General features: G+C 26.6%; 3 protein-coding genes across 4 annotated transcripts; all 3 read right to left on the bottom strand.

Moving 5' to 3' along the window:
- Positions 1 to 6,470: 6,470 nt before the first annotated feature.
- On the bottom strand, positions 6,471 to 7,841 carry LOC112638446 (gustatory and pheromone receptor 32a-like). The gene is made up of 5 exons (XM_025410220.1): positions 7,798 to 7,841; positions 7,229 to 7,484; positions 7,079 to 7,147; positions 6,900 to 6,986; positions 6,471 to 6,536 (listed from the first exon to the last, which is right to left on the bottom strand). The coding sequence occupies exons 1-5, from the start codon at positions 7,839 to 7,841 to the stop codon at positions 6,471 to 6,473; spliced, it is 522 nt and encodes a 173-aa protein (XP_025266005.1).
- A 5,423-nt stretch (positions 7,842 to 13,264) lies between these two features.
- On the bottom strand, positions 13,265 to 16,037 carry LOC105254242 (helix-loop-helix protein 1). 2 transcript variants are annotated; one of them, XM_025410244.1, is made up of 4 exons: positions 15,720 to 16,037; positions 13,797 to 13,867; positions 13,543 to 13,746; positions 13,265 to 13,453 (listed from the first exon to the last, which is right to left on the bottom strand). In XM_025410244.1, the coding sequence occupies exons 2-4, from the start codon at positions 13,856 to 13,858 to the stop codon at positions 13,300 to 13,302; spliced, it is 420 nt and encodes a 139-aa protein (XP_025266029.1). In that variant the 5' UTR covers positions 13,859 to 13,867; positions 15,720 to 16,037; the 3' UTR covers positions 13,265 to 13,299. The 2 variants fall into 2 exon arrangements, with proteins under 2 accessions (XP_025266029.1, XP_025266030.1); XM_025410245.1 differs by having other exon boundaries at positions 13,543 to 13,727; positions 13,797 to 13,815.
- A 2,960-nt stretch (positions 16,038 to 18,997) lies between these two features.
- On the bottom strand, positions 18,998 to 24,391 carry LOC105254243 (secretin receptor). Its single transcript, XM_020028433.2, has 11 exons — positions 24,268 to 24,391; positions 23,394 to 23,458; positions 22,156 to 22,229; positions 21,383 to 21,735; positions 20,738 to 20,832; positions 20,465 to 20,630; positions 20,039 to 20,195; positions 19,816 to 19,946; positions 19,649 to 19,740; positions 19,336 to 19,474; positions 18,998 to 19,249 (listed from the first exon to the last, which is right to left on the bottom strand). Exons 3-11 carry the CDS (start codon positions 22,220 to 22,222, stop codon positions 19,058 to 19,060), a joined length of 1,392 nt encoding a protein of 463 aa, XP_019883992.1. The 5' UTR covers positions 22,223 to 22,229; positions 23,394 to 23,458; positions 24,268 to 24,391; the 3' UTR covers positions 18,998 to 19,057.
- Positions 24,392 to 25,047: the final 656 nt, after the last annotated feature.

Raw genomic sequence — 25,047 nt, 5'->3', positions numbered from 1 at the left:
ATCTTATTTAATTCGAGAGAGAGAGAGAAGAATAAGTATTATTATTTTAATTTTAAAATTATTTTATTTTTATATTACATAAGACTGTGACCGGATTAAATGTGTCAAGAATATTTTTTGTCTTGTTAGAAGGAACCCTTTCTGAGAGGGTATATTAAGAATTTATTGACGAAATTGTGAACTAATTTTTATTACTATTGAAAAATTATTTTACAAAAATTTATTTTATAGCAATTTATTAATTTATATACTTACTTGATTATTTGTAATAAATATTTACGTTCTTGACATTTCGTCATTACAGAATTGCGTTCTTGAGATCGATTTCGAAATTCTCTTTGGAATTGTTCCTGGAAATGAGGCGGAAAATGCGATTTTACTGCATTTTGTTTCTCTAATACAGAAATATTTTTTGCAGATTGCATCTTTTTTCCAGATTGACACCACTTAGATAATATCTTTGTAGCAAACGAACATTGTTGCTCAACATTTATAATTTCAGCATAATCTTGTATTTTAAAAATGCCTAATTTCATCACTTTTGTTGATAAAGCTGAATGTTTATGTAAGAGTTGATTGACCAAATCAAATCTTATTTGTAAGCATCTGCGCAAGAGAATGTATTAAATATTATTTCTTTTAGAAAATTTTAATACATGTACTATTTCTTTTTTACTTTTATGAAAATGAATAATGATTCAAGGCTACACAAAATAGCTAACACATAATGTGATATATATATATATATATATATATATATATGTATGTATGTATGTATGTATGTTTCATATTGTTAATCCATATTTAATATAAATCATTACAATTTAATTTTAATCTTAATATTGTTTATAATAAATTATGTTGTGATCTTATAAACAACTGTGTGATCTTAATTTTTTACATATTAATTGAGGAAGATAATATATATTTGATTAAAATTTTAATTCTGAGTTGTTTATAAAGTTAGCTTACATACTTTACAAATATGTAGAATTCGAAAATGACAAAAGAATCGACAGCAATTGCATATGTATGTGTCACTATAACGCCGATTGTTTTATATACATTTGTGTGCGTTCGCATAGCAATGAAAACCACAATGCAGCTCGAAAAGCCGATCATGAACCAAATAATCAGTACTCCGATTATTATAAAATATATTCTGTCATAGTTTATCGTCGATCCAAGCTGTCGCAATGTTTCATCGATCTCGATAATTTTGATACAGCAATCTTCAAGTTTCTGCACATATACATTTATAAGAGAAACTTTTTTTATGCACATAATTTTTCGAATGACACACTAATCGTTCGAATTAATATTTCTTTTATCTGTGTTTTCATTTACAAGATATTATATCACATTCGCTTACCTTTGTATACCACCAGCCTAGAAGTAGTTTAACGATGATCATTGCAACAGTAATGCAATTCAGTACTTTGTATAGAAAGTATTCCAGCTTCAATAATTTAACAATCAAATAATAATCTTCGTGTAAATACCACATACCACCATAAAACAAACAATAAAGAAACAAGAGATAAATCAGGCTCAGTAGAGGTCTTGGCTGACTACGAGGATACTTAAAAACACGAAGTCCCAATAAACGGTTCAGAGTTACCATTGGTGCTATCGCTTCGGTCAAGCTTTTTGGACGCACAAAAAACTTCATAATTCTTTTCTTTTTTGATATGATGTTCTTCGACTAAATGTTAGGTCACTCAGTTTAAATGTTCTTGTTTTTAAATTTCAGTTGATTAGATATTTAAGATATGCAAAGTCAAATAAATGCATAATTAATAATAATATGCAGAAATAGAATAGTTTTTCTCGATTTCCATATTAATTTATAAACATCTAGAAAACTAAAAAACGAGTATTTTGCAGAATTAAACAAAAATTATTAATCTAATTTTAACAAAAAAATTTCTCTTTTGACAAAGTTGATCATTATACGATATTTGATTAATAATTAATTTAATCTCCACGTTTAGTGCATATAGAATTTTTGTAACTTTTTTTTATTTGATATTAAATTAATATCTAGTAATTCACTTGTAATCAATGTGCAGCGTGTTATACTTGACTAATATAAGACGGCCACAAATAGTCAATGTATCAGATAATGTTATGATAGTTACTTTTTCTCTGCATTTTCTTCCTCGATTTCCTATAATTTGTAAATTAATGATCTATCTTTATTGAGCAATTAAGGAGCACATAAAAGCTCATAAGCAATTATCACGAAGAACGCAAGTATATTAAGCGAGCTAATGTGAGCAAACGAGTCACAGACTTTGAAGCGATCTATTACATATCTAGAAGAGAGCCAATTTTTTCTGCTATGCGATAAGTAATTTGTTGTACAAACATTCCGACAGGATTCACTTTTATTACCTTAATGCGTCACACAAAATATCGACCTTAATGGCGGCACTTGTAATAAATATTACAAAAAGATTATGTATTTGATCATTACTAAATGTGCTGATAGTGCACGGGATCAAGATAAAAATATATAAATTAATTTAATAATGAATATATAATTTAATCACAATCTATTACAAAAAAAAATTTATTAAATTTATTAAATTTATTATTTATTAAATTTATTACACAATGTAAGAGATTCAAAAATACATAAGATAATATACGGTTAACTATGCTACTGCAAAAATTTTAATAATATATATAATGATTTTTATTACATATCCAAAGAGAATGTTTTTTTTACATTATGTTGTAATGTATTTTGGAGAATAATTGAATATTTTAGAAGTGGAACTTACATGCAGAAAGATAGAGGATTGTAATAAGCTGATTAAAAATATCATTAAAAAAATATGAGAGAGAATTATATTTTTCTTTACTATAAACTGATAATACAGAAAAAGAGAGAAAAAGAGAAAAACATTAAAAATGCACTATTAGAAAATATGATAATAAGTTGAAAACTATTTTTAAATTCTAAAATTTTTCAATGCTTGCTGCATTTGCCAAAGAGCGCACATACAATTTATTATGAGTATTAATTTATTACTTTCAATGCATATTAAAAATAAAAATAATAAAATAATATTTAATAATAAAAATAACAAAAATAATATTATTAAGTACTTATATTAATTTATTACTTTCAATGCGTAAAACAGAATCTGGTCGACAATCAGTATTTCTTGTTAGACTATCTCTTTGCTGAAAGATAACCAAAAAATTAAATAAGCTCAGACACAAGACCAGTGATAAACGAATAATAAACACTAATAATATTGTTATAAAGCAGAGAATCTGTATGCTTTGCTCATGCTTCTACTTAATTCCTTGATTTTAGATGAACTTGCCTTTATTTCATATAAAGAAAGTGAAATTATCAATTAGTGCCAACCGGATAATAAAAGTATATTATAAAAACACTACACGTTAAAATGAAAGATAAAATTGCTTATATTATTGATTATAAAATCATACATGCCATGCGTGTTTTGAGTGTGCAAAAACAGCATAAAAATCTTTAATCAAACGTGTATTAAAATAAGATTTCATTTTACTCTCCTCATCGTGTCAATTTTCGAATCTATAATGTTGTGTCGCAGACACATTTTGTGAAAATTTAACTCCACTCATCCGTATTTTAAGCACCCTTTTGTGATAAATCTAAGATAGTACTTAATACGTTGCAGAAGTTTATTTAACTGCTCGAATCAGATCTTCGCGTATCTTTACTTTTATTTAGTATAATCAGAACAAGAGCGAATTATAAAATAAAGTATCAATTATTTAATATATAACTATATATATTAATATATAACTTTATTATTAATATATAATATATAACTTTAATATTTTATTTCATAAGAAAATATTATAAATTATAGTAACTTTATGATTTAAAGTAATTTTATAGTTACGATACACTTGTACTATAAATAATTAAAATTTATAATTATTAGAAAAACTTTTATATTTAAATGTGTATTTATATTTTTTTTATTAAATTATTAAATTTATTAAATTATTTATTAAATTATTTTTATATTCAAGAGTTTAAGGGAAAATTTATCTGATACATAATTAAATTATTTATATATTGTTGTATTTAATAAAGCTCTTCATTATAATGTTTGTGTATTCAAGATAAAGTATCTTACCTGATTCAACGTAGAAACAACACTCATATACAGTAAAACGAATAATTTCCGGGGTATAAGAATAATTTTGATATGCATCTATTTTTGTATCTTTTATAAACATTCCATTATAATTGATTATTATAAATATCAGCATAATATCAGCATAATAAATTCGAGCGCAATTGGCATCTAGTGTATTTAAGAGCTTATTTCGAATTTTTTAAATTAAGTAATAAAAGATGTGTTTTAATTAAAAATATTTATAACATATTTTTTTAAGTTAATCATGTTAGATTTGAAAATTATCCCTTAAGATATTACTTTTGTTTTAAAATAATTTTATTTACCTTTTTTTTCAACCAGCCACTCGAGACAAGAAATAACGTGGAAGAGACATTAGAATATTGCTCGATTAAAATACCGAAGATATTTGACTTTTTTATGTGTAGTAGTTAGACATATTTCTATCCAAAATTTCATTAGAACATAATAGCTCACTAACACATCAATTAATATAAATTCTTGATCTTCACATACTTGCTAATTCAAGCTTATCCCAAGGACAAAGTTAATATCGGCGGCATGATCATCTCATCCATACTCTTTGACCGAAACATTTTTGATAATTGTAATAATCGTCGATCTGAATAAATAGCACTTTTGACTGCGAGCGTATGTACACACGCGGCTGAGAAATTATCGAGTAAAACTCGTCATGAATATCGAGGATAGTTAATTAGATGCTTCGCGTGCACTAATACAAATAGCATAATGTTAAACTGTGCAACTTTGATAAGTGATTGATGGTATTATGACCGTGATCGATGGTCAAACAAGTGATGACGACAAGATCCAAAGAATGTTTGCAATGTCTCATAATACTAGCACAATGAATTCGAGCATGTACAATCTAATGTATTTTAGAGTTTATTTCGAAATTTTAAATTGAAAAAGAAATATGTTTTATCTACGTTCCAAAAGATCCGCCCTCATGATTTATATTAGTCCACGAATGCATTGCGTGAGTAGCTTCCACTATTTGTGTAAATAAAATGTTTTCCGGAATTTTTATATTTTTTTATTTTCTTTTATAAAATGTGTCGATATTAATTTCTATGGAAAATAGATAATTAAAGAGAAATTTTGATAAATACTCGCACATACATGTTTCAGAAGATTATGATTATTCTGATCATTATAATTATTTTTCATTTTGAAAGAAAATTTAGCTCGATATTGGTAAATTTATTTCTTACCATTTTCTCACTTTATTCTTATGACAATAATAATTATTGATAAAATTATTGTAAAGTAAATAATGATATATTTAATTAATGACAATAAGCATGAAATAAGCGACTATATTGGACGCTGATCTTGTAATGGATAAATACTCATGAAACCTTGCTGGGGAAATATCATGTTAAGAACTATCTTGTTAATAACTAGGATAATTAAAAATGCCAGTATTATGTATTAATGTAATTGTAAAGTAAAAGTATAATATACAATATAATGTCGCTTATAATAATCACTTTTTTATTACTAAATTATTTTAAAAAAACTTAATATTTTATATCTAGTATATATTATTATTATTAGCCAGTTTATTAGAAATATTTAATTTAATAATTATATATTTATTGTACATACTGTAAAAAGCTTCAAGTTCGAGAAGTATACTTTAATATAAATCTTAATAACACTACCAACATTGTAATAATAAAAGAATAATAAAAATGAAAATGGAATAAAAAACATATAGTATGTAATGACTTGACAAACACATTTCAGACATAAGTATGTTTATACGATGGTATAATATTTTTATCTCTAACAATTTTGATTGGGTTGCAATAAGAAATTAGTTTTAGAAATATTAAACATCTAGAAAGAAAATATGATATGCAAAAACACCTTCAATTATATTACTATAATTAGATCAAATAAAAAATGCTCATCTGTTCAATAAAGTATAAAAAATATACTTATTGAATATCTTACAGATTCTGTTAAGGATAAAAGAGAATTTATTGAATATCTCAAATAAAATAATCTTACATATTATATGTGTGTATGTTTTATTTTAGCATGTATAGATTTCTTTTATATTTATATTATGACATTTACGATATTTAATACACATTAATTCTTTCATAACTTAAATTATAATTTTTTAAATATAATTATTTATATTAATATCTATAATTTCCTCTAAATATATATTATCCTCTAAATATATATTATCTCTAAATATATATTATCTCTAAATATATATATATATATATATATATATATATATATATATATATTTAAGACTTACATATTTTGAATAGTTTTTTAAGATTCTAATAAATTGCTCACTTGTATCATGACAATTAAATAGGTTGTTACAGCTTTTAGTATCTATAAATAAGAATTTATTCTAATATATATTATAATCTATTATATATACATATATATATATACATTATATATATATATATATATATATATATATATATACATAAGTAAGAATTGTATAATATTGAATATTGTTTACAGTATCTATTTTTCATTTATAAATTTTTTACTTTTAATCAGAATGGAATTATAATAGCGGCCTTTTATTTTAAGAAATATTAAAAAACATTAATTTTTAAACACATTTTAACTTTTTTAATTTTTTAAAAACATTAATTTTTTTTAAATATATATATTTTGCTTCCAGGAAATTGTTAAAAATTATAGACAGAATTAGCAATTTAGCTACAACAACTCGATACAAACCATAATTAGAACATGGTTATCCAAAGAAATGCCAAATGCGAAGAATTTTAATGGCCTTTGTAATATTTGAATACTAAATTGTTGAATCTGAAACAATTGTGGACGATAATTAACGCCGTAAATGATGTAATAATTATTATTACAGAATAATCAATGTTATACATATATCACAAACAAACCTCCTCTTGTACATCAGATGCATCTTCGCATCCATAAATCGAGTAAATAATTTCAATAGTTTTATTTCCCTAAATAATATTAGTAAATTCATAAATATTAACAAATATTAATTAAATTTTAATAGAATAATAGAATGCAAAATAGATTACCTTATCGACTGCATGTTTGCAAACGCGACTTAAAAATATAATTTTTAAAATATGAATAGTAACCAACATTATTGTCACAGATGTTTCTTGCAACAAACTGTCTGTAATCTTGTGTTGTCGATTAATATATCGAATGTATAAACTGTAGAGAATTTCGGTGAAACCAATAACAACCACTCCTATATCGCAAGATATCTGTATACCGAAGATAACGCATATTGTCCTTGATACTTTACATAGTTCTAGATGCACCTGTCTAAAGTAAAAAAATATGTAAAAAAATATTCTTATTTAAGAAAACTTTTCAGAAGTCTCTCTCTCTCTCTCCCTCTCTCTCTCTCTCCCTCTCTCACACACACACACACACACACACACACACACACACACACACACACACACACACAAATTTTCATTTCTTGCACAACGTATTTGATTGTGATATTCAAAGTATTTCATAATTAAAAATTATAAATCTTAGGAATTTATTAACAAAATTGGTTATCTGATTTATATTGCTATTTTTACAAAAATTATTTTATAATAATGTACATTATAATTTATATACTTACTTGATTATTTGTAATAGATATTTACTTCCCTGATATTTCGTCATTACAGAATTGTGCTTCTGAGATCGATTTCGAAATTTTCTCTGGAATTGAAGTGGAACATGCAATTTGACTGAATTTTGTTTCTCTAATACAAAAATATTTTTTCTAGACTGCATCTTTTTTTCAGATTGATAGTATTTAGATAATATCTTCATAGGAAACAAACATTGTTGCTCAATATTTATAATTTTAGCACAATCTTGCATTTTAAAAATGCCCAATTTCATCACTTTTGCTGATAAAACTGAATGTTTATATAAGAGTTGATTGACCAAATCAAACTTCCTTTGTAAGCATCTGCGCAACAGTATGTGTTAAATATTATTTCTTTTAGGAAATTTTAATATATGTACTATTTCTTTTCTACTTCTATTAAATTAAATAATGATTCAAGAGTTACATGCAATAGCTAATACGTATTGTAAATCATAAATATACATATATGTGTGTGGGGGGGGGGGCGCGCGTGTGTGTTTCATATAATTAGTCGATATTTAATATAAACCATTACAATTTAATTTTAATCTTAATAATGTTTATAATAAATTATGTTTTGATCTTATAAACAACTGTATGATCTTAATTTTTTACATATTATTATTATCATTATTATGTTATTACATTATTATGAACAATGATTTTAATTTTTCATATATGAGAAAGAAAATATATATTTAATTAAAATTTAAATTCTAAATTGTTTATAGTCAGCTTACATACTTTACAAATATGCAGAATTCGAAAATGACAATACAATCGACAGCAATTCCATATGTATATGTCACTATAGCGCCGATTATTTTATATACATTTGTGTGCGTTCGCATAGCAATGAAAATCACAACACATATAGAGAAGTAGAGTGATAACCAAGTAATCAGTACTCCGATAATTATAAAATATATTCTGTCATAGTTTATCGTCGATCCAAGCTGTCGCAATGTTTCGTCGATCTTGATGATTTTGTTACAGCAAGCTTCAAATCTCTGCACATATACATTTATAAGAGAAACTTTTTTTATGCACATAATTTTTCGAATGATACATTAATCGTGCGAATTAATATTTTTTTTACCCGTGTTTTCATTTACATTGGCTTACCTTCGTATACCACCAGCTTAATAGCAGTTTAACGATGACCAAAACAACAATAATGTAACTCACAAATTTGTAAAGAAAATATTCCAGTCTAAGTAATTTAACAATCAAATAATATTCTTGCTGCAAATACGACGAGCCATTATAATACAAACAATAAAGAAACAAGAGATAAATCAGGCTCAATATAGGTCTTGGCTGACCACGAGGATACTCAAAAATACGAAGTCCGAGTAAACGGTTCAAAGTTACCACTGGTGCTATCACTTCGGTCAAGTTTTTTGGACGTGCATAAAACTTCATAATTCTTTTTTTTTCCTATGATGTTCTTCAATTAAACGTTCGATCACTCAGTTTAAATGTTCTTGTCTTTCAATTTCAATTGATTAGACATCTAAGATATTCAAAATCAGATAAATATATAATTAATAATAACACAATAATATACGGAACTAAAATAGTTTTTCTTGATTTCCGTATTAATTTATAAACATCTAGGAAACTAGAAAACGAGTATGTTACAAAGTTAGACAAAATTATTAATTTAATTTTAATAAAAAAATTTCTCTTTTAACAAAACTAATCATTATACGATATTTGATTAATAATTAGTTTAATCTTCACATTAAGTGAATATAGAATTTATGTAACCTTTTTTATTTGATATTAGATTAATATCTAGTAATTCACTTGTGATCAATGTGCAGCGTGTTATACTTAACTAATATAAGACGGCCACAAATAGTCAATGTGTCAGATAATGTTATGACAGTCACTTTTTTCTGCATTTTCTTCCTCGATTTCCCATAATTTGTAAATTAATGATTTATCTTTATTGAGCAATTAAGGAGCACATAAAAGGTTATGAACAATTATCACAAAGAACGCAAGTGTATTAAACGAGCTAATATGAGCAAACGAGTCACGGACTTTAAAGCAATCTATTATATATCTACTAATCAACTATATCTACTAATTAAGCCCGCGAAATAATAAAGAATTTATTGTACAAATGCCTCCACAAGACTCGCTTTTATTTCTTTAATGTGTCACAAAATACCGTCGAACTCGATGACGTATAATAATTAATGGAAGAAGATTGTGTAATTGGTCGTTATTAAATATTCTGATTTTGCACGAAAAATATCAGGATACAGATATATAAATAAATGAATTATATATTTATTATATGATGGAAAAGATAAAAAATACATTGGGATAGATCGAAATGTGTTGTAATTTTTAATAATAACAATTCTTATTATGAATCCAAAGGGAATTTCTTACATTATACGCTGTTTCTGGAAAAGTAATATTTTAAAAGTGAGACTTATATGTAAAGAAATTGAGGATTGTGATAAGCTAATATATTAACGAGACATAAAAGAAAATTATATATCTTCCCTTATAACATATTTTTTGTTAAATACTACGATACACATCGGATCGCGACTTATATAATCATTCATACATGCTAATTATACATTACAGGTACTAAACATGTTGTATAACATCAGATAATACTACAAAATTATTAATAAAAGATAACAAGTAAAATTATTCAAGATATATGTATATGAAGCATTTATATACATAAAATTAATAGTTATATAAAAAAGGTATCATCTATATAAGTAGTAAATAAAGAAATTAATAAAGATTATCTAATAATTTTTGCTGGATCGATATTTTTAATCGCTTGTCCATGAAGTATATAAAGTAATTTGTTCATATAATGGTCCACTTATATTGCCATTATCACTTATCCACTTTTATACTATCTTTTAATTTCCTTATATGTTTGATGATAGATGAATTCGCATAATAATGTTATCCCTTTATTACATAATGTAAAATGTTGATTTTTGCCAAATTGAAATAATTTAATCTGCTTAACTGGTTATTGTTTTGTTCCTTCATTTCGCAAAAAAAAATTCCATTAATAATTATACCATTAATTTCACTAGTATTCTTTATTTTTGTGTTCATTATATTCTCATTATTTATCCAATAATTCTTGCTTTATTAGATGTTATAAAATGATTATAAAATTATATATATATATAATTTATATGTAAAAATAATCTTATTTATCGTTTACAAAAAAATAGATAAACATTGCAAAGAACTAATCTGTAGAAAAAGAGAGAGAGATTAGAAATATACTCTTAAAAAATATATGTAAGTTATTAGTTGAAAATATTAAAGATTTTTCGAAAAATCGAAGTTTATACAGTTTATGCAGTTATATCATTTTTCGAAATGTTGATTAGTTTTTTATGCTTATTTTGTGAATAGCTATCACCATTAAATATTTTGACAAATTGAAAGAGAGCTAATAGCAATGTAAGAATTTTATTCGTTTAATATAAGTAAGTTTAATATAGTGGTTTAAAGGAGTTTTTAGTTTTAATTTAATATACTGTGCGACAAAAACAAAAAAAATTATAATATATTCGAATTTATAACATGTTGAATGATTGCCACTGCAAAGAGATACGTATTTTAATAATCCATAATTGATCAACGGTGCAGCAGTAAATAATTTTATTGTTTTTAATTTTGTGATTTTATTCATTAAATATAAATTTTATATCAATATATTTGTGGTTGTTTTCGAAACATAAAAAAGATTATAACTTATTTTTATTATCTCTTAAATTTTAAACTAAGAATAATTCTATAAATTTAAATAGCATCTGTTTATATATATATGAAGTATAAAAGTATATACTATCCTATATATATATATATATATATATATATATATTAATAATATTATAATTTATATATATATATATATATATATATATATATATCTTCATCAAAGACAATTATTTTTAATTTTCGTTTGTTTAGAATTCAGCGTAATAAGATAATTTAATGTCTCGCATAACATTTTATATGTATTAACATTTCAAAGGAAAACCTAAACAACGAGCGCTGAATGTTAGAATGTTCTTGAGCGAATAGAGTCTCTCACGCTCCGAGTGTACGTCTCTCCCCGCTCATCTCCGTTTCCCACAGGCTTCCAAAAATCGCAACGAATTATCGTTCAAAACAATAGTCTTGTCATAATCACGAAAGCGATCTGTTCTCTGTTCTCGTTTGACTACAAAGATTGTCAATGTACACGTCTTCCGTGTGATCCATGGCGACAATAAAAATTATATAATCGGCTAACTTCTGCAAATGAATTCTACCTGTGCCAGCCCTATTCGTTTTCCTGCATTCATCTGACCGGCGAATTAAAAATTATATTAAATTTGGTCCCGCGCAAATCGAAGGGCACACGCGATCATCGTTAAAGTTTAATAAATAATATATGTTGTAAAAAGAAATAAATGGCGTAAAAGTAATTTGGATATTTAACTTTTTACAGAAACGAGTTCCTTTTATTCTAATTCATCGGTCTTTTTGCAGACGAGCAATTTCATTCGTAATTAATCAATCAATCTTAGGAAAATCGATCTCTCTGAGCGATCTAGTCGAATCAGTACAATCGCATTTGCAGAGAACCAGGAAACGAGAGATGCAAGGCGACGATCCGTGAAGTTGGTCTCCTCTCATCGGCAATTCCATTCTTTTTCACTTAAGCACGAGCCGTATAATCGACAGCGATCGGATACGCGGCCAGAGTCGAGGGTTGTAGAAGTATTTGGAAGAACACAGAGGGGTAGAAGTCCCATAGGGAGCTGTTCCACTGTTGCAAGGTGGCTCGCTAATCCTCAGGAATCGAAGAGATTCGCCAATATCGACGATAAAAACAGTGCGATCCTGCAGTTTATGTGACTCGTGTAATTTAGCAATGATATTTTGAACGATCGCCAAATATATTAAATGATGTTAAATCATTTTATAGACAATTAAACATGTGCTAATCAATTGGAATTTCTTTAAAATCCAACGAAAAGTGGTTTTGCAGACAAAAATTCGCACAAATACAACTTGATAAGAGCAAGAGCGCACTTGTTTATCGCGTCATACGTTGAAATTCTTCTACAGTATTATATTATAATATTATTAATTCATATTTATTTTCTCTAATTCATATTTATTTTCTCTAAGTCTCTAACCTTTATTTTTCCATTATTTTTTATTATTCTCTTATTGTTCTTGTCACAAAATGAAAATTATATATTTCCGTAGTTCTTTTATTCTTTTTTAGTGCTTTATGTTTTTAAACGTGTTAAAATTTCCTACTTTTATAATATGATCAAGCAAATATTCTTTTTTTAATTTTAGAAAAATGATTGTTCGATTCATTTACAATTGGGATAAATTAATGGAAAAATCATTGGAACTTTCTCAATATTCTTCATCTCCTTTTTAATGTTCTTCATCTCTGATATAGCCATAAGTTCAAGCTTGAAGGACATGATTCAAATAAGCAATATAACAGATCGCCAGTCGAAGAATTTCGATTTTTGAAAGCTTCTTATCCGGTGGCAATGTCGGCAGCAATTTTCGCAATTCTGCGAAGGCCAAGTTGAAAGCTTCCACTCTGACTCTTTCCCTGACGGAATAAATGTTGCTTTAAGCAGCTAGCATTTCACATATTTGCATTTGTACGAAATTTCAATTCTGCGCTCGTTGTAGCCTTACCGTGTGGCATGTGCGGTTCGATACTTCTGTGTGGCTCTTCTTCGTCTGCGTCTTTCCTCCCTCGACAAAGTGCCCGAACCAGGAGCGCTTACCCCGTTGACGGCAATGCCGTGGCCGCCGTTCGCCATAGATACCGTTCTATCCTCGCTTGCAAAATCGCAATTGAAGCTCTTCATGTGCCTCGACTGTGATACGAGAATGTTCCTTTCAAAGAGATTTAGTCTGATCTGTGTCACGATAGATTATCTTCTCACCTTCGCCGCTGTAGATCTCCTTCACAAAATACAGCTATTTGAGATGTAATTTCGCTTTCCATAGCACGTGGCTGTAATTATAGTCGTAATAACATTGATGGGGTACGAAATAGGTAATTAGACAGTAAAATCGATTTTGTTAACGTTGTAAGCATCAGCATGTATTTTGTCACACAACTCGCGACTTTCATTTTAAAAAAACTTATTTGATTAGTTTTTAATTTATATCAATTTCTTGATAATCGATCATTAGCGTATTACTTTCTATTAAAGAAAGGCTGATTTCAAATTTGTTACATAATTTATCATTAAAATTGCGATCATGAATTATATATAATACTAAGTATATGTTTAATTTAAATTATTTGATAGTTATATAGATATTTATAGGTTTATATGTATGTTACATTTTAATCCTTAATGCAATTTTCAAACAAAAAACATTAAAATACATCATGTATATAATTATCAATAGCATAATTAATACTAATTATATAATTAATGATATAAATAATATATTGAATATAATTATTATCGCTAATTGATAATTTTATAGTTTTCCAGTATATAGAAAATTTATATTTTTACAGCAGGGCATATAAATAAATAATAGTCAAACTTATTTCATCAGTAAGACTCTTGGGAATTGCAAAAACTGCGGAAAATGCAGCACAAAAGGGTTTAGTCTAAGAATATTAGGGTTCGGTCGGCGATAATTGGATAGATAAATATTTGTCAAGCATACAATCGTAACTTATGTAACAGAATTATAGCTTCATGAAAAGAAATAAAACCAGAAATAGATAAAATTTAAAAAGTAAAATATATTATATTCAAAATGTTCTATATTTTCTGTATGAAAAAAAGCTATAAATTTTAGAAAATGCCGAATTTTATCGAAACTGTCTTCGAAACTGTCTCGATTTAATGCCGATTTATGAGAAAGATGTTGCATTATTAAGAGAAACGCGGTTCACGCTCTGCATAAATGGCGCGTTCTTTCATCAAGTATTGACGAAAAACAACCCTCGGTTCTGTTCGATCTGATTCTTATGGTAAACCGGCAATTTGTATGAGCGTTTGCTTCTCTCTCTCTTTCTCTTGGATTTTTTTTAAATATTTCAGATTTCTTTAAGATTTCAGGCGACATGTCTTCCTGACGCTTCTTATATTATTTATCATGGTACTACTGTCCAGTCAAATCGATACGATTCTCCACGGATTTTTTTATTTTTACGACTTTACATCATACATTTTTAGAAAAAACACAATTTTCTAGAAAAAGCACTTTGTAATTTTTAGCAAACTTTATATATTAATAATGTATAAATTTTACATACAATTTTCTACATTATATTTATACATAATATCAAAAGATTTATAATCTCATAATAGATAAATGAAAATTTAATTAAGAAAAGATTACATAATAGTAAAAATTTATTTCCAACTAACATTTAATCAGAAATTAAGATAAAGATTTATAGCAATTTAATTCTACTAAATTTTTAAAACGCTGAATTGTGTAGAGAACCTAATTTTATAGAGACAGCACCTCTTGTAATTTTTAAAAAATTTTATACATTATATATAAAAATGTATTTAAAACTTTACATATAATATTTATACATAATATGCAAATATTTATAATCTTACATAACCAAAAATTTAATTAAAAGTAAAGATTACGAAAAGATTATATAATAGTAAAAATTTATTTCTAATTTAATCAAAACAACAAGATTAAGATTTATAGCAGTTTAATTCTAGAAATTTTTTAAAATGATGAATAATACAATAGATTTAATTTTTAATATTTCTTTATAACGTAATAAAATAAAATCTATGTATTATTAAATCATTATCAATTATTCTATATTGTTATGTAATAGTTGATATGTTTTTTAATTTATTTTTACTCACCACAAGCTTCTGGAATAAGACTTTCTGGGATAGACTTTCGAAATCGTCAGTTTCATCCGATTTGAGGCAACATCATTTTTCTCTCACTCATCTCATATTAAATAATCGCGCACATCGAAGTCTTATTTAATCACTTTCTATTAATTTCAGCACGAATCCGCAGATTTTTCAAAACATCCCACTCCGTTACAAAATGGCTCGTTTATTTATCGAATCTGAATCGAATCTGAATTAGATCGATCATTAAACTTATCCGCGGCAATAAGATTGCCTCTGGCAATATCTCGATCTCCCGGCTTCGACGAGATCGTCGGAAGAGACAACGGCAGCATCCCTGTCGGAAAAAGGGAAGGGCGAAGTTTGGTTATACTCGAGCTTGCGAGTAGGGGTTGTTTCATCCCCCGTAACCACGCCCTTGGTCCCAGTGTTGCAGGCTCCTTCGCCCTCCCGTTTTCCCAGCATCCCTGATGAGCACCCCGAACGTTCTCCAATAGACGACCGAGAGATATCCCGACAATCCCGCCCCGACACCTGATGCCATGTCGCCATTCCGCCACATTTCGCAATTTACGTGACAGTATTTTACAGCTTTCCAGATACACCGTTTTATCGATCATTCATTGTTCCATCAGTAAAATGCAAGTTTTTTCTGGAAATTATTATATCCTTTTTTTTGGATACGATAATATTTTGATGCTGAATACATATGAAAGCAAAATACTTTATTGTGTTATTTTTTGTATTAGTTTATCTCGTCTATTTTCTATTATTAAAATCTTTCGTAAAATGTATTAAATTTTAAATATTTATTGTAGATATTTTATTAATTGTAGAAATTGATCTCAATTACAGATAATTCGTATTGTTAATATCTTTAATTGAAGGGTAATTTATTCAATTTATATAATTAAAAACTGTTAACACAATTTTCTTTTGCTACATCAGTGATAAAAGAGATAAATCGAGATATTCAGACAAACATGGAAAAACAGGTACGTTTACAAGAAGTACAAAGTTTAATTAAAAAGATACGATATTATTACTATATAAAGATATGATATTATTACCCATATTAACATGAGAATACAACAATGTATTTAAATTTCTTGCGATTAGAATCATAAATAGAACATTTAGTACATGAGAATATAATATATTGTTATATGTAATCTCACATTTTTCATAAAAAGAATTTCATTCTTTTTTCCTTTATAAGAGTGTGACATTTATGTGATATCTAAAAAGCTCTGTGAAAGCAAAGAGGAAAAATAATAAACCATGAAAAGAGATAGATTCATCATTAGAATAATATAGATTTTTTCGGAGTATCAGGCGGTAGACGAGTCGCATCTGTGCGTTCGACTATAATAATAATAATATAGCATGTTCCATTGCAGAATATTTCTATATAAAATAAAAACCGTTTCACTTGTACTTCATAATACATATATATTTACATGTACAATTCATATCTTTATATTATACGTGTTTATAATGTTTAAAATATTTCGATTTATTGGAATTTGGATTTACTGGAAAAAAATAAAAAAAGGGAAGAAATCAAATCTGTGTTATGGCATATTAATTTTAAGTCTATCTATTTTTATAGAACGTGTATTCTTATGACATTTTGTCTTGTATATATAATGATTTAAAAATTTGATGTCAATATGAAAAAGCCACCCTCGTTTTAAAAGCCACAACTGCGAAAGTTGCAATTATGCAAATTAGTCAATCGAATTTTAATCTACTTTCAAGCCGAACATCAGTGATGTCATGCAATCAACACCTATCTCAGAAATTGCACTCGTTGGGGATTGACGCGTGCAACACAGAGTGCCACAATAAGGAGTCGCGTGCATGTGCACGTGTGGAAATAACCGATTCGTGACACAATCAAAAAACGCAGCATACACCCTATGACATGCGTATTCGACATATCCGATTAATATGTTTTGTGGCCTAAGTGTCATGAGATAGTTCACACCTTGTTACTACGATGACAGTTTCTTTCATACAAATCTTTTGGTTTTTTCCCTTCATCCTTTCTTTTGAAAGAAATTGCACGTCAAATACTAAATATATATAATAATAAATAATAAATAAAAATATTGTAAAACGTTTTATTTTTAGTCTTTAATGTCTTGTTTGATTTATAGCATATTATTATTGCGAATATATAGATAACTTTGTTATTCAATTAACATTAAATATTAAATATATTTTGCACATAAATTGAATTTATACAAACTTGAGAAATTAAAATGTAGACTTATGTGAAGATATAATTTCCGACTTTTTTATAACATTTTAATTATCATAACATTTTTAATATATCACACTGTTTTATTGTGATGATTGTTTTTAAAAATTCTTCAAATTAATCAATTATCAATTATCTTTATGGTAATAATAAGAGATAGCACCTCAACACAATATAAAATTCTATTTTAATTCATTAAATAGTGCAACTTAATAAAAACATAATTCATGTTTCATATAATAAAAAATGTAAAAGATAACGAAGAGCAAAAAATTTACACCTATGCTAATTGAAAAAAGAAATGGAGTAAACGAAGCTATAGAACGGCGGCAGCACAAACAACAGCGGCAATTGAACCTTATAATCGATACTAAATGGTGTAGAACTTACCAAGAGAACATAATGTATTATAGCCTTACCTTCATAAGATTAAACTTTCGAAGTTATAATTCTCTATTTCTCTATTTCCGTATGCTAATAAAAAATTATTTAAACTCACTGGATAACATTTTCTCTCTTTAATTAAAAATTGGAAATTATAAAAAATTATAATTTAAATTAAAATTATTTATAGAAGAAATAAACTTAAACTTCTTACAAAAAAATTTATAAGCTTGACAAATTAATTCTCTATTAACTACTATTAACGATCTTTAAATAAAGTGAGTATTTATAAAAGTGAATCTTTATTTTTATTTTTAAAGTATTTATATCTGCTGACGTGAATATAAATAAAGGAGTGAATATTTATCAAAGAAAATGTTTTCAAGAAAAAATAAAATTATATGAATCAAATTACTCACTCGAAAAAGCTCATCGACATTAAAGAAAGCAAGAATAAACTTTAAGATTTTTTAGAGGATTATGATACATATCGATTTAATGTCTCTTTTAAAATCGAATTTTCAGTCTTTATATCTATAATATATAGTTCTTTTATTAATATCTGTATATTTATAAATATTTTTTATAAATAGATTACATAAATTTTACATAAAATTTTATTCAACACCCAGACAGTTGATCAAATCAACTTAATATGTTTCATCGACAACTTTTTTTATGACTATAATCGCTAAATTAGTGTTATCATTGTCGATCGATGCTGCTTTCGATTGATTCTGTCCTTCAAATTTCTCGATAATTCTCGGTGCCCAGATATGAAAGAATCGACTTCTTTTTTTGATCGTCGAGCTCTCCATGCTCGTCGCATTTCCGCTCTGACTTCGCCATTTAACAGACAATACAATAAAGCCACGAGAGCACCCTAGAAAAATTAATAGTATAAGTATGTGCATACATATATAAATTATGTAAAAAAATAAATTCTTTCATATTACAATAAACAGATACCTGAAAGGATGCAAATAGCTGATCGCAAAAGAGCCAGATCAGTTCGACTCGGTAATCTTTATGATAAGATAATCCCAAAAAGAAAGAATAGTGTATTCCGAAGAGTGGTACCAGAATCATAGTTGATTTTGCCCATCTTCTGTATTAAAAATAAACGAAATATATCTAGTATTGAAAAACTACATATATTTTTACATATATTTTTTCAATTAAATGTTTCAAATATTAAAAAATTATTATTTAAATAAGAATAAGAATTTAAATGGCAACATTGAGTGTTACAAAAAAGTAAATCGAAATTAATATAACTAACTTGTATTTCATTTTTTTCCGTTGTAAATGCACTGATGTCTTCAGTTTCACAAGCAAGACACGCACGATGTTGAGGAACAACAGAAAATTGAACTAAACGAGGGAAATAGCATAGATAATTTTAAATATTTATATAATTCGACATTGTGTAAAATACAATTAACATACCAAAATTGATATGATAATTGGTATTCTTATGATAAGGAATAATAAAGGATTTTTATGCGTGGTCCAGCAGAGAGTATCTTCGATAGTTGCGCGTATTATAATCCATGGTACTACTACCAAAATGGGAAGACCTATTTAACAAAATTAAATTTGAATATAAGATATGATATAATAGAATTCTATATAATAGATTTCGTAATCTTGAATAAAATCTCTAGCTCACCCCAGCCTAACAGAATATATAGAGCTATTGTATTAGTGTCAGCACATAATGCCTTGAAAACTAGATTATGTAGATACAATCCTTCCATTAAGATCCATGAGTAATTTGCTACGATAAAATATTGCCACAGACTTGTGATAGCCTTACAAATCCCCATCTAGCATTTATTGATTAGTAAAAGTTAGAATTATCAACAGAGTTTGAAAAATCAAGAAGCAAGAATAATTATTTCGATACAAATTCGCGATTGGTATGATGTATATAACTTAGTTTATTCAATTGAAAATTACTAAATGTAAACGTGCAAAATGTTAATATAAAAATGAATTAAATAATCGAAAAAAATAATTAATTATATTATTATCGAAATATTAATAATCAATTATATTATTATTAGGGTAATAATAATTAATCAGTATTTTTTACACTGTGTTCGTTGATAAAAGCATTGTTTCCGTCGACAAAAACAACGTTCCAAGCCATTCCAATCCCATCAATAAAAATCCAATCCTTTAGAAGTGCCATAAAAGCTCTCATGATAAAAGATACAAACAAATGCATGTGTAATCTATTTCTGGGATTCCTGAGTTTCCTACATAATGATGTATATGTATTAATAATGAATGGATAACGCGATCTCCCAGTAAAATTGAAAAGAAAATGATAGTGCATTCATCTAAGTGGAGAAACCGCACTTACCTAAGTAAGGAAAAGATTACCATAGCTACGATTAAAGTAATAAACGAAGTACTGTATCCAATTTGCGATACTATCCTGATAATCGGCAACCATTTCTGTCAAAATATATAATAATGATAATAATATATAATGTGCGTTGCACAATCCAATACATTTTATTTTAGAAAAAGAAAATAGTAATATCACATTTGATATTACTACTTATATTCTCTTTTTTTAAATGATATATACTTGTATTAGCATAATAATACAATGTAATTTCCATTCTCAAAATTAATCATACTTGTACATTCTTTTATATGTAAAATATGAAAATATTGTAAAACATCTACATCTTCGTAAATTTATTCATTATTATTATTAAATAGATATATATTGCTGATCAAACTACAACACTATATATATGTATATAAAAGATTGTAATTTTTTAATATGGCCAGCAGAGTAAGTCGGATTTTTATACTTATATCTAATAAATTATGAAATAATTATTACACTTATATCTAATAAATTATGATATTATTTTTAATGAATGTATATGCATGTAAAATTCGTATATGTTAATTCCGAATGACTTGTTAAATCATAGAATTAACGAATTAATAGGTCAATAAAGACATAAGAAAGAAGATAAAAAGAACTTACATTCAGAAGTGAATACTCCGCCGTTTCATGATCCCATCCCGAATAATTCAGCTTCTCAGCACCATTGATCATGTAACGCGTTCTATTCAGCACGCAAAGACTATAATTGCTCCAGAATACGCCGTCCGAGTTCTGGTACCACTCACCGTTCGCCAGACAGACCTTGCTGGCAACCGCCAATGCTCTCAGGTTCTCATTCGCCAGATCGGTGTATCCCATAATCGAGGCAGGTGGACAGGGCAAGGTTGCTGTACTCGGTGCGTTGGTCCGCGACCAGCAGAGCAGATCATCGAAGGTCGCCGGGCATTGACGAACATCCGTTCCATTGCCCTCGTTGACAGTAATATTCGTTTCTGGAAAATTATGATTCTCTTTTCAACAATTTTTATTGATACTGTTGCTAAATGAACTGATTCCGACAGTTTCGATAAAATTTCCGCCAAATATTGACGTATCTATTTTGTGAATATTCTTGAATTAATTAATAAATTTTATTTTATTAATTCGAGAAAGACAACACATTACGATCAAGTGGACCTAATCGAGTGTATATGATGTTATATATATAGGATATGAGTTGTTTGTCATTTCTAAATCTTCTCTTTTATATATATCTGTGAAACATATTTTGTGATTGTAAAGAAATTTTTCAAACTTTAATAACATTGAGAAGATTTAACTAGTAAATATATATGAGACAGCATTTGTTTCAACAAATACGTATCTTAATTTCATTAAGCAGTTGTTCGCACAGAATATAAAGTTAGATTTACCTTCCTTAAGAAGCTGCTCGCATTTAGATTTCTGCTCGATCAAGAAACGCTTTACTTTATCGCCCATTTTAATGCTAAAGAAGCAACATAAATAAATTTGCGTTATTTAAATGTTATTTCTAACTTTTTTCTGACGATTTTAATATAATTCTTTTTCGCCATTTATTTTATTCATGAAAACAAAGAACTACAGTAATCTATACGTCGCATTTGCACAAAATGTGACACATCATATTAGCGCTACGTTATTATTTAAATTAAAGCATTATTATTTAAATTATTATTTAAATTAAATTACGCACATATATTAGTACTTGTATGACACGTAACGCTACAATCAATTAGAGTAAGAATAAGTAAAATATATTATGAAAAAAGATTTTATGAAAAATTATGAAAAAAATTCCAAATATATCAGATCTTTCTCATCTTATCATTATTTTCAATTTTGCATTTTCTTAATAACGTGATAAATTTTATATGCTCATTATAAGAATTTTCGATGCTGTTTGTATAAAACTAGCAATTATAAACACTAATTATAAAAACAACAAATAGAATAAGTCATTTAGAAAGAGTTCTGTTAAAAAGAATTTTAATAGATAGAGTTTTGAATAATCCTAATATTTTAACTTTTTGATAATTTTTCTAAATCTCAAAAGGGATTTATCTCTTATTTTAATAATAAAGCTTGGATCAATTTCAGACAATGATGTTTGTATCATGATAACGAAACTTCTCCGTATTATATTATTGGACTTGAGATAGGATGTAAAATGAAACGACTACTTCCTTGAAAAAAAAATATTTCACCAAACAATATTTCAACCAAACAATAGTGATAAGTTTCTATCGTTTCGATATCATCGAGAAAAACAAGGTACATAATTATAAAAATATAAATCCATTATATAAAATTAAATAATAATCGTAAATTAAATAATAATTGTAAATAATAAATAGTAAAATTATTTGTTATACTATTATGAATAAACTATAATTCTTTGCTGTAACACACTTTATCTTTCCAAATAATAAATAAATAAAACCATTTCTCAGTTTCTTCATGCTATCTCTGAAAATAAATCATTAATCTCTTTTGTATAATAATTAAGAAAACAAGTTAATAATTTCTTTGTAATATAATTCATCATCGTAATTTATATAACATATATTTCCTTTTATCTCGCCTTCAATTTCTATTACGTCGTAATACTTTTTTCATCAAAACTACTTACAATGACAGCTACGCTTTCTACAGGATGCCCACCTACGTGTTCACGCGATCACGGATCTTCTGAAACTTTGGTAAGAGAAAAGACGTCATAAAAATCGGGCGACTGCGCGTTGTGCTATCACACCATGCATGTATATTTTCCGCCCCTTCCGAACCTTCCACTTATGACACATGTGGAAATAAACTTAAGTAAGTATACATATAGGGCGAGTTAATCGCGCGTCTGTCGAGCAAAATATGTCTACACATGAATAAAAAATTTGCAATATTTAATTGCAATTGCATTATAAAATTTATAAATCTATTAACTCTCTTTTGCTTTTAAAATATTTGTATTAAATTATATTTTAATTAACATTTAAGTAATGTATAAGTAATTAATTTAATTTAGTAAATAAAAATGTTACATGAATTAAGCAAGTATAAATTTAATATAATTTCTAAATAAATACAATTTTCTATACAGCTAATAAACCATTGACATAAAACTAGTGATAAAAAATTAGCAATAATTACAGTTTTTTTATTTTTTATCTATGATTTGACATCAACATTTATTCAAGTTAATTCAAAAGAAAGAATATTATATATCTAATGACATCTTAAAAATCGAATTTATTGCATTGTTTTTTTTAACTAATATAGGTTTCATTGTATTATAATTATGTACAAACTTTCTAATATATTTTGTTTTTACAATGCAACAAATATTTACGAAATTTCAATTTTTAATTTTTTTTATCATTTTATTCTATTTTCATCATTCTTTTTACAACGCATATCTTCAGTCGATTTTTTCGTTTATGAATAATATAATATCTATCATGTATTATAAGTATAATGTATTTGTGAGAATATACAAACAAATCACTTACTTGGTAAATATAATCCATCAATAACTAATTTCTGAAAGACTTCTTCGATCATAATTGTCAATATTGGTTCAAAGGCCAAGGCTGATTTGAATTTCTAATCGTATTGTTTGATTTTGTCCTCACTTCCGCATCATAAACTATGTAAAATAAAAGTCATATTACATGAGATGTAATTTTCAAAGATACACTATTCTATCAATATTAATTATTTCCAACTAATAAAAAAGTAAATTTATTAATAAATATTATATTCAATTAATTTATAAAATTATTTAAAAAAATATAATAAAAAAGAAAATATTATTATATTTGTATATTTATATTTGTATATTGATATATATAAATCACAATTCTTGTTGAAAAAAATAAAAAATAGAAGAGATTGCATATATAAGAAAATTGATGACAATGTAAAATACTGCGTTGATACATCTACGTATCAGACAATACGTCTACGATTGATGATGTATCAAATGCATTCAGAGATTTTTCTCTGACGTACTTTCTTATCTTTCTGACTATTACATATATTTTTGAAAAATTTATAATTATACTTTAAAAAGGTCTTTCTCTTTTTCAATAAGAATTCTTTCATTTTTATATTGTTCGTCGTGACAAACTTCTCATTTAATGTATATTATAACAAATGTTTAATAAGGAAATAGGACAATATTAGGGGAATAAAGCGAATAACATGTGACGTATTCAAAATTCATTTTATGTTAAATCCGTGTGATCACACGTCATAACAGAGTATATCTTTCTGGGATCAGTTTGGAG

Source organism: Camponotus floridanus, unplaced genomic scaffold, assembly GCF_003227725.1.
Source record: "Camponotus floridanus strain SB8 unplaced genomic scaffold, Cflo_v7.5 scaffold30, whole genome shotgun sequence".
NCBI lineage: Eukaryota > Metazoa > Arthropoda > Insecta > Hymenoptera > Formicidae > Camponotus > Camponotus floridanus.
The sequence above is the reverse complement of the archived record's forward strand: the minus strand, read 5'-3'. Positions and strand labels throughout refer to the sequence as shown.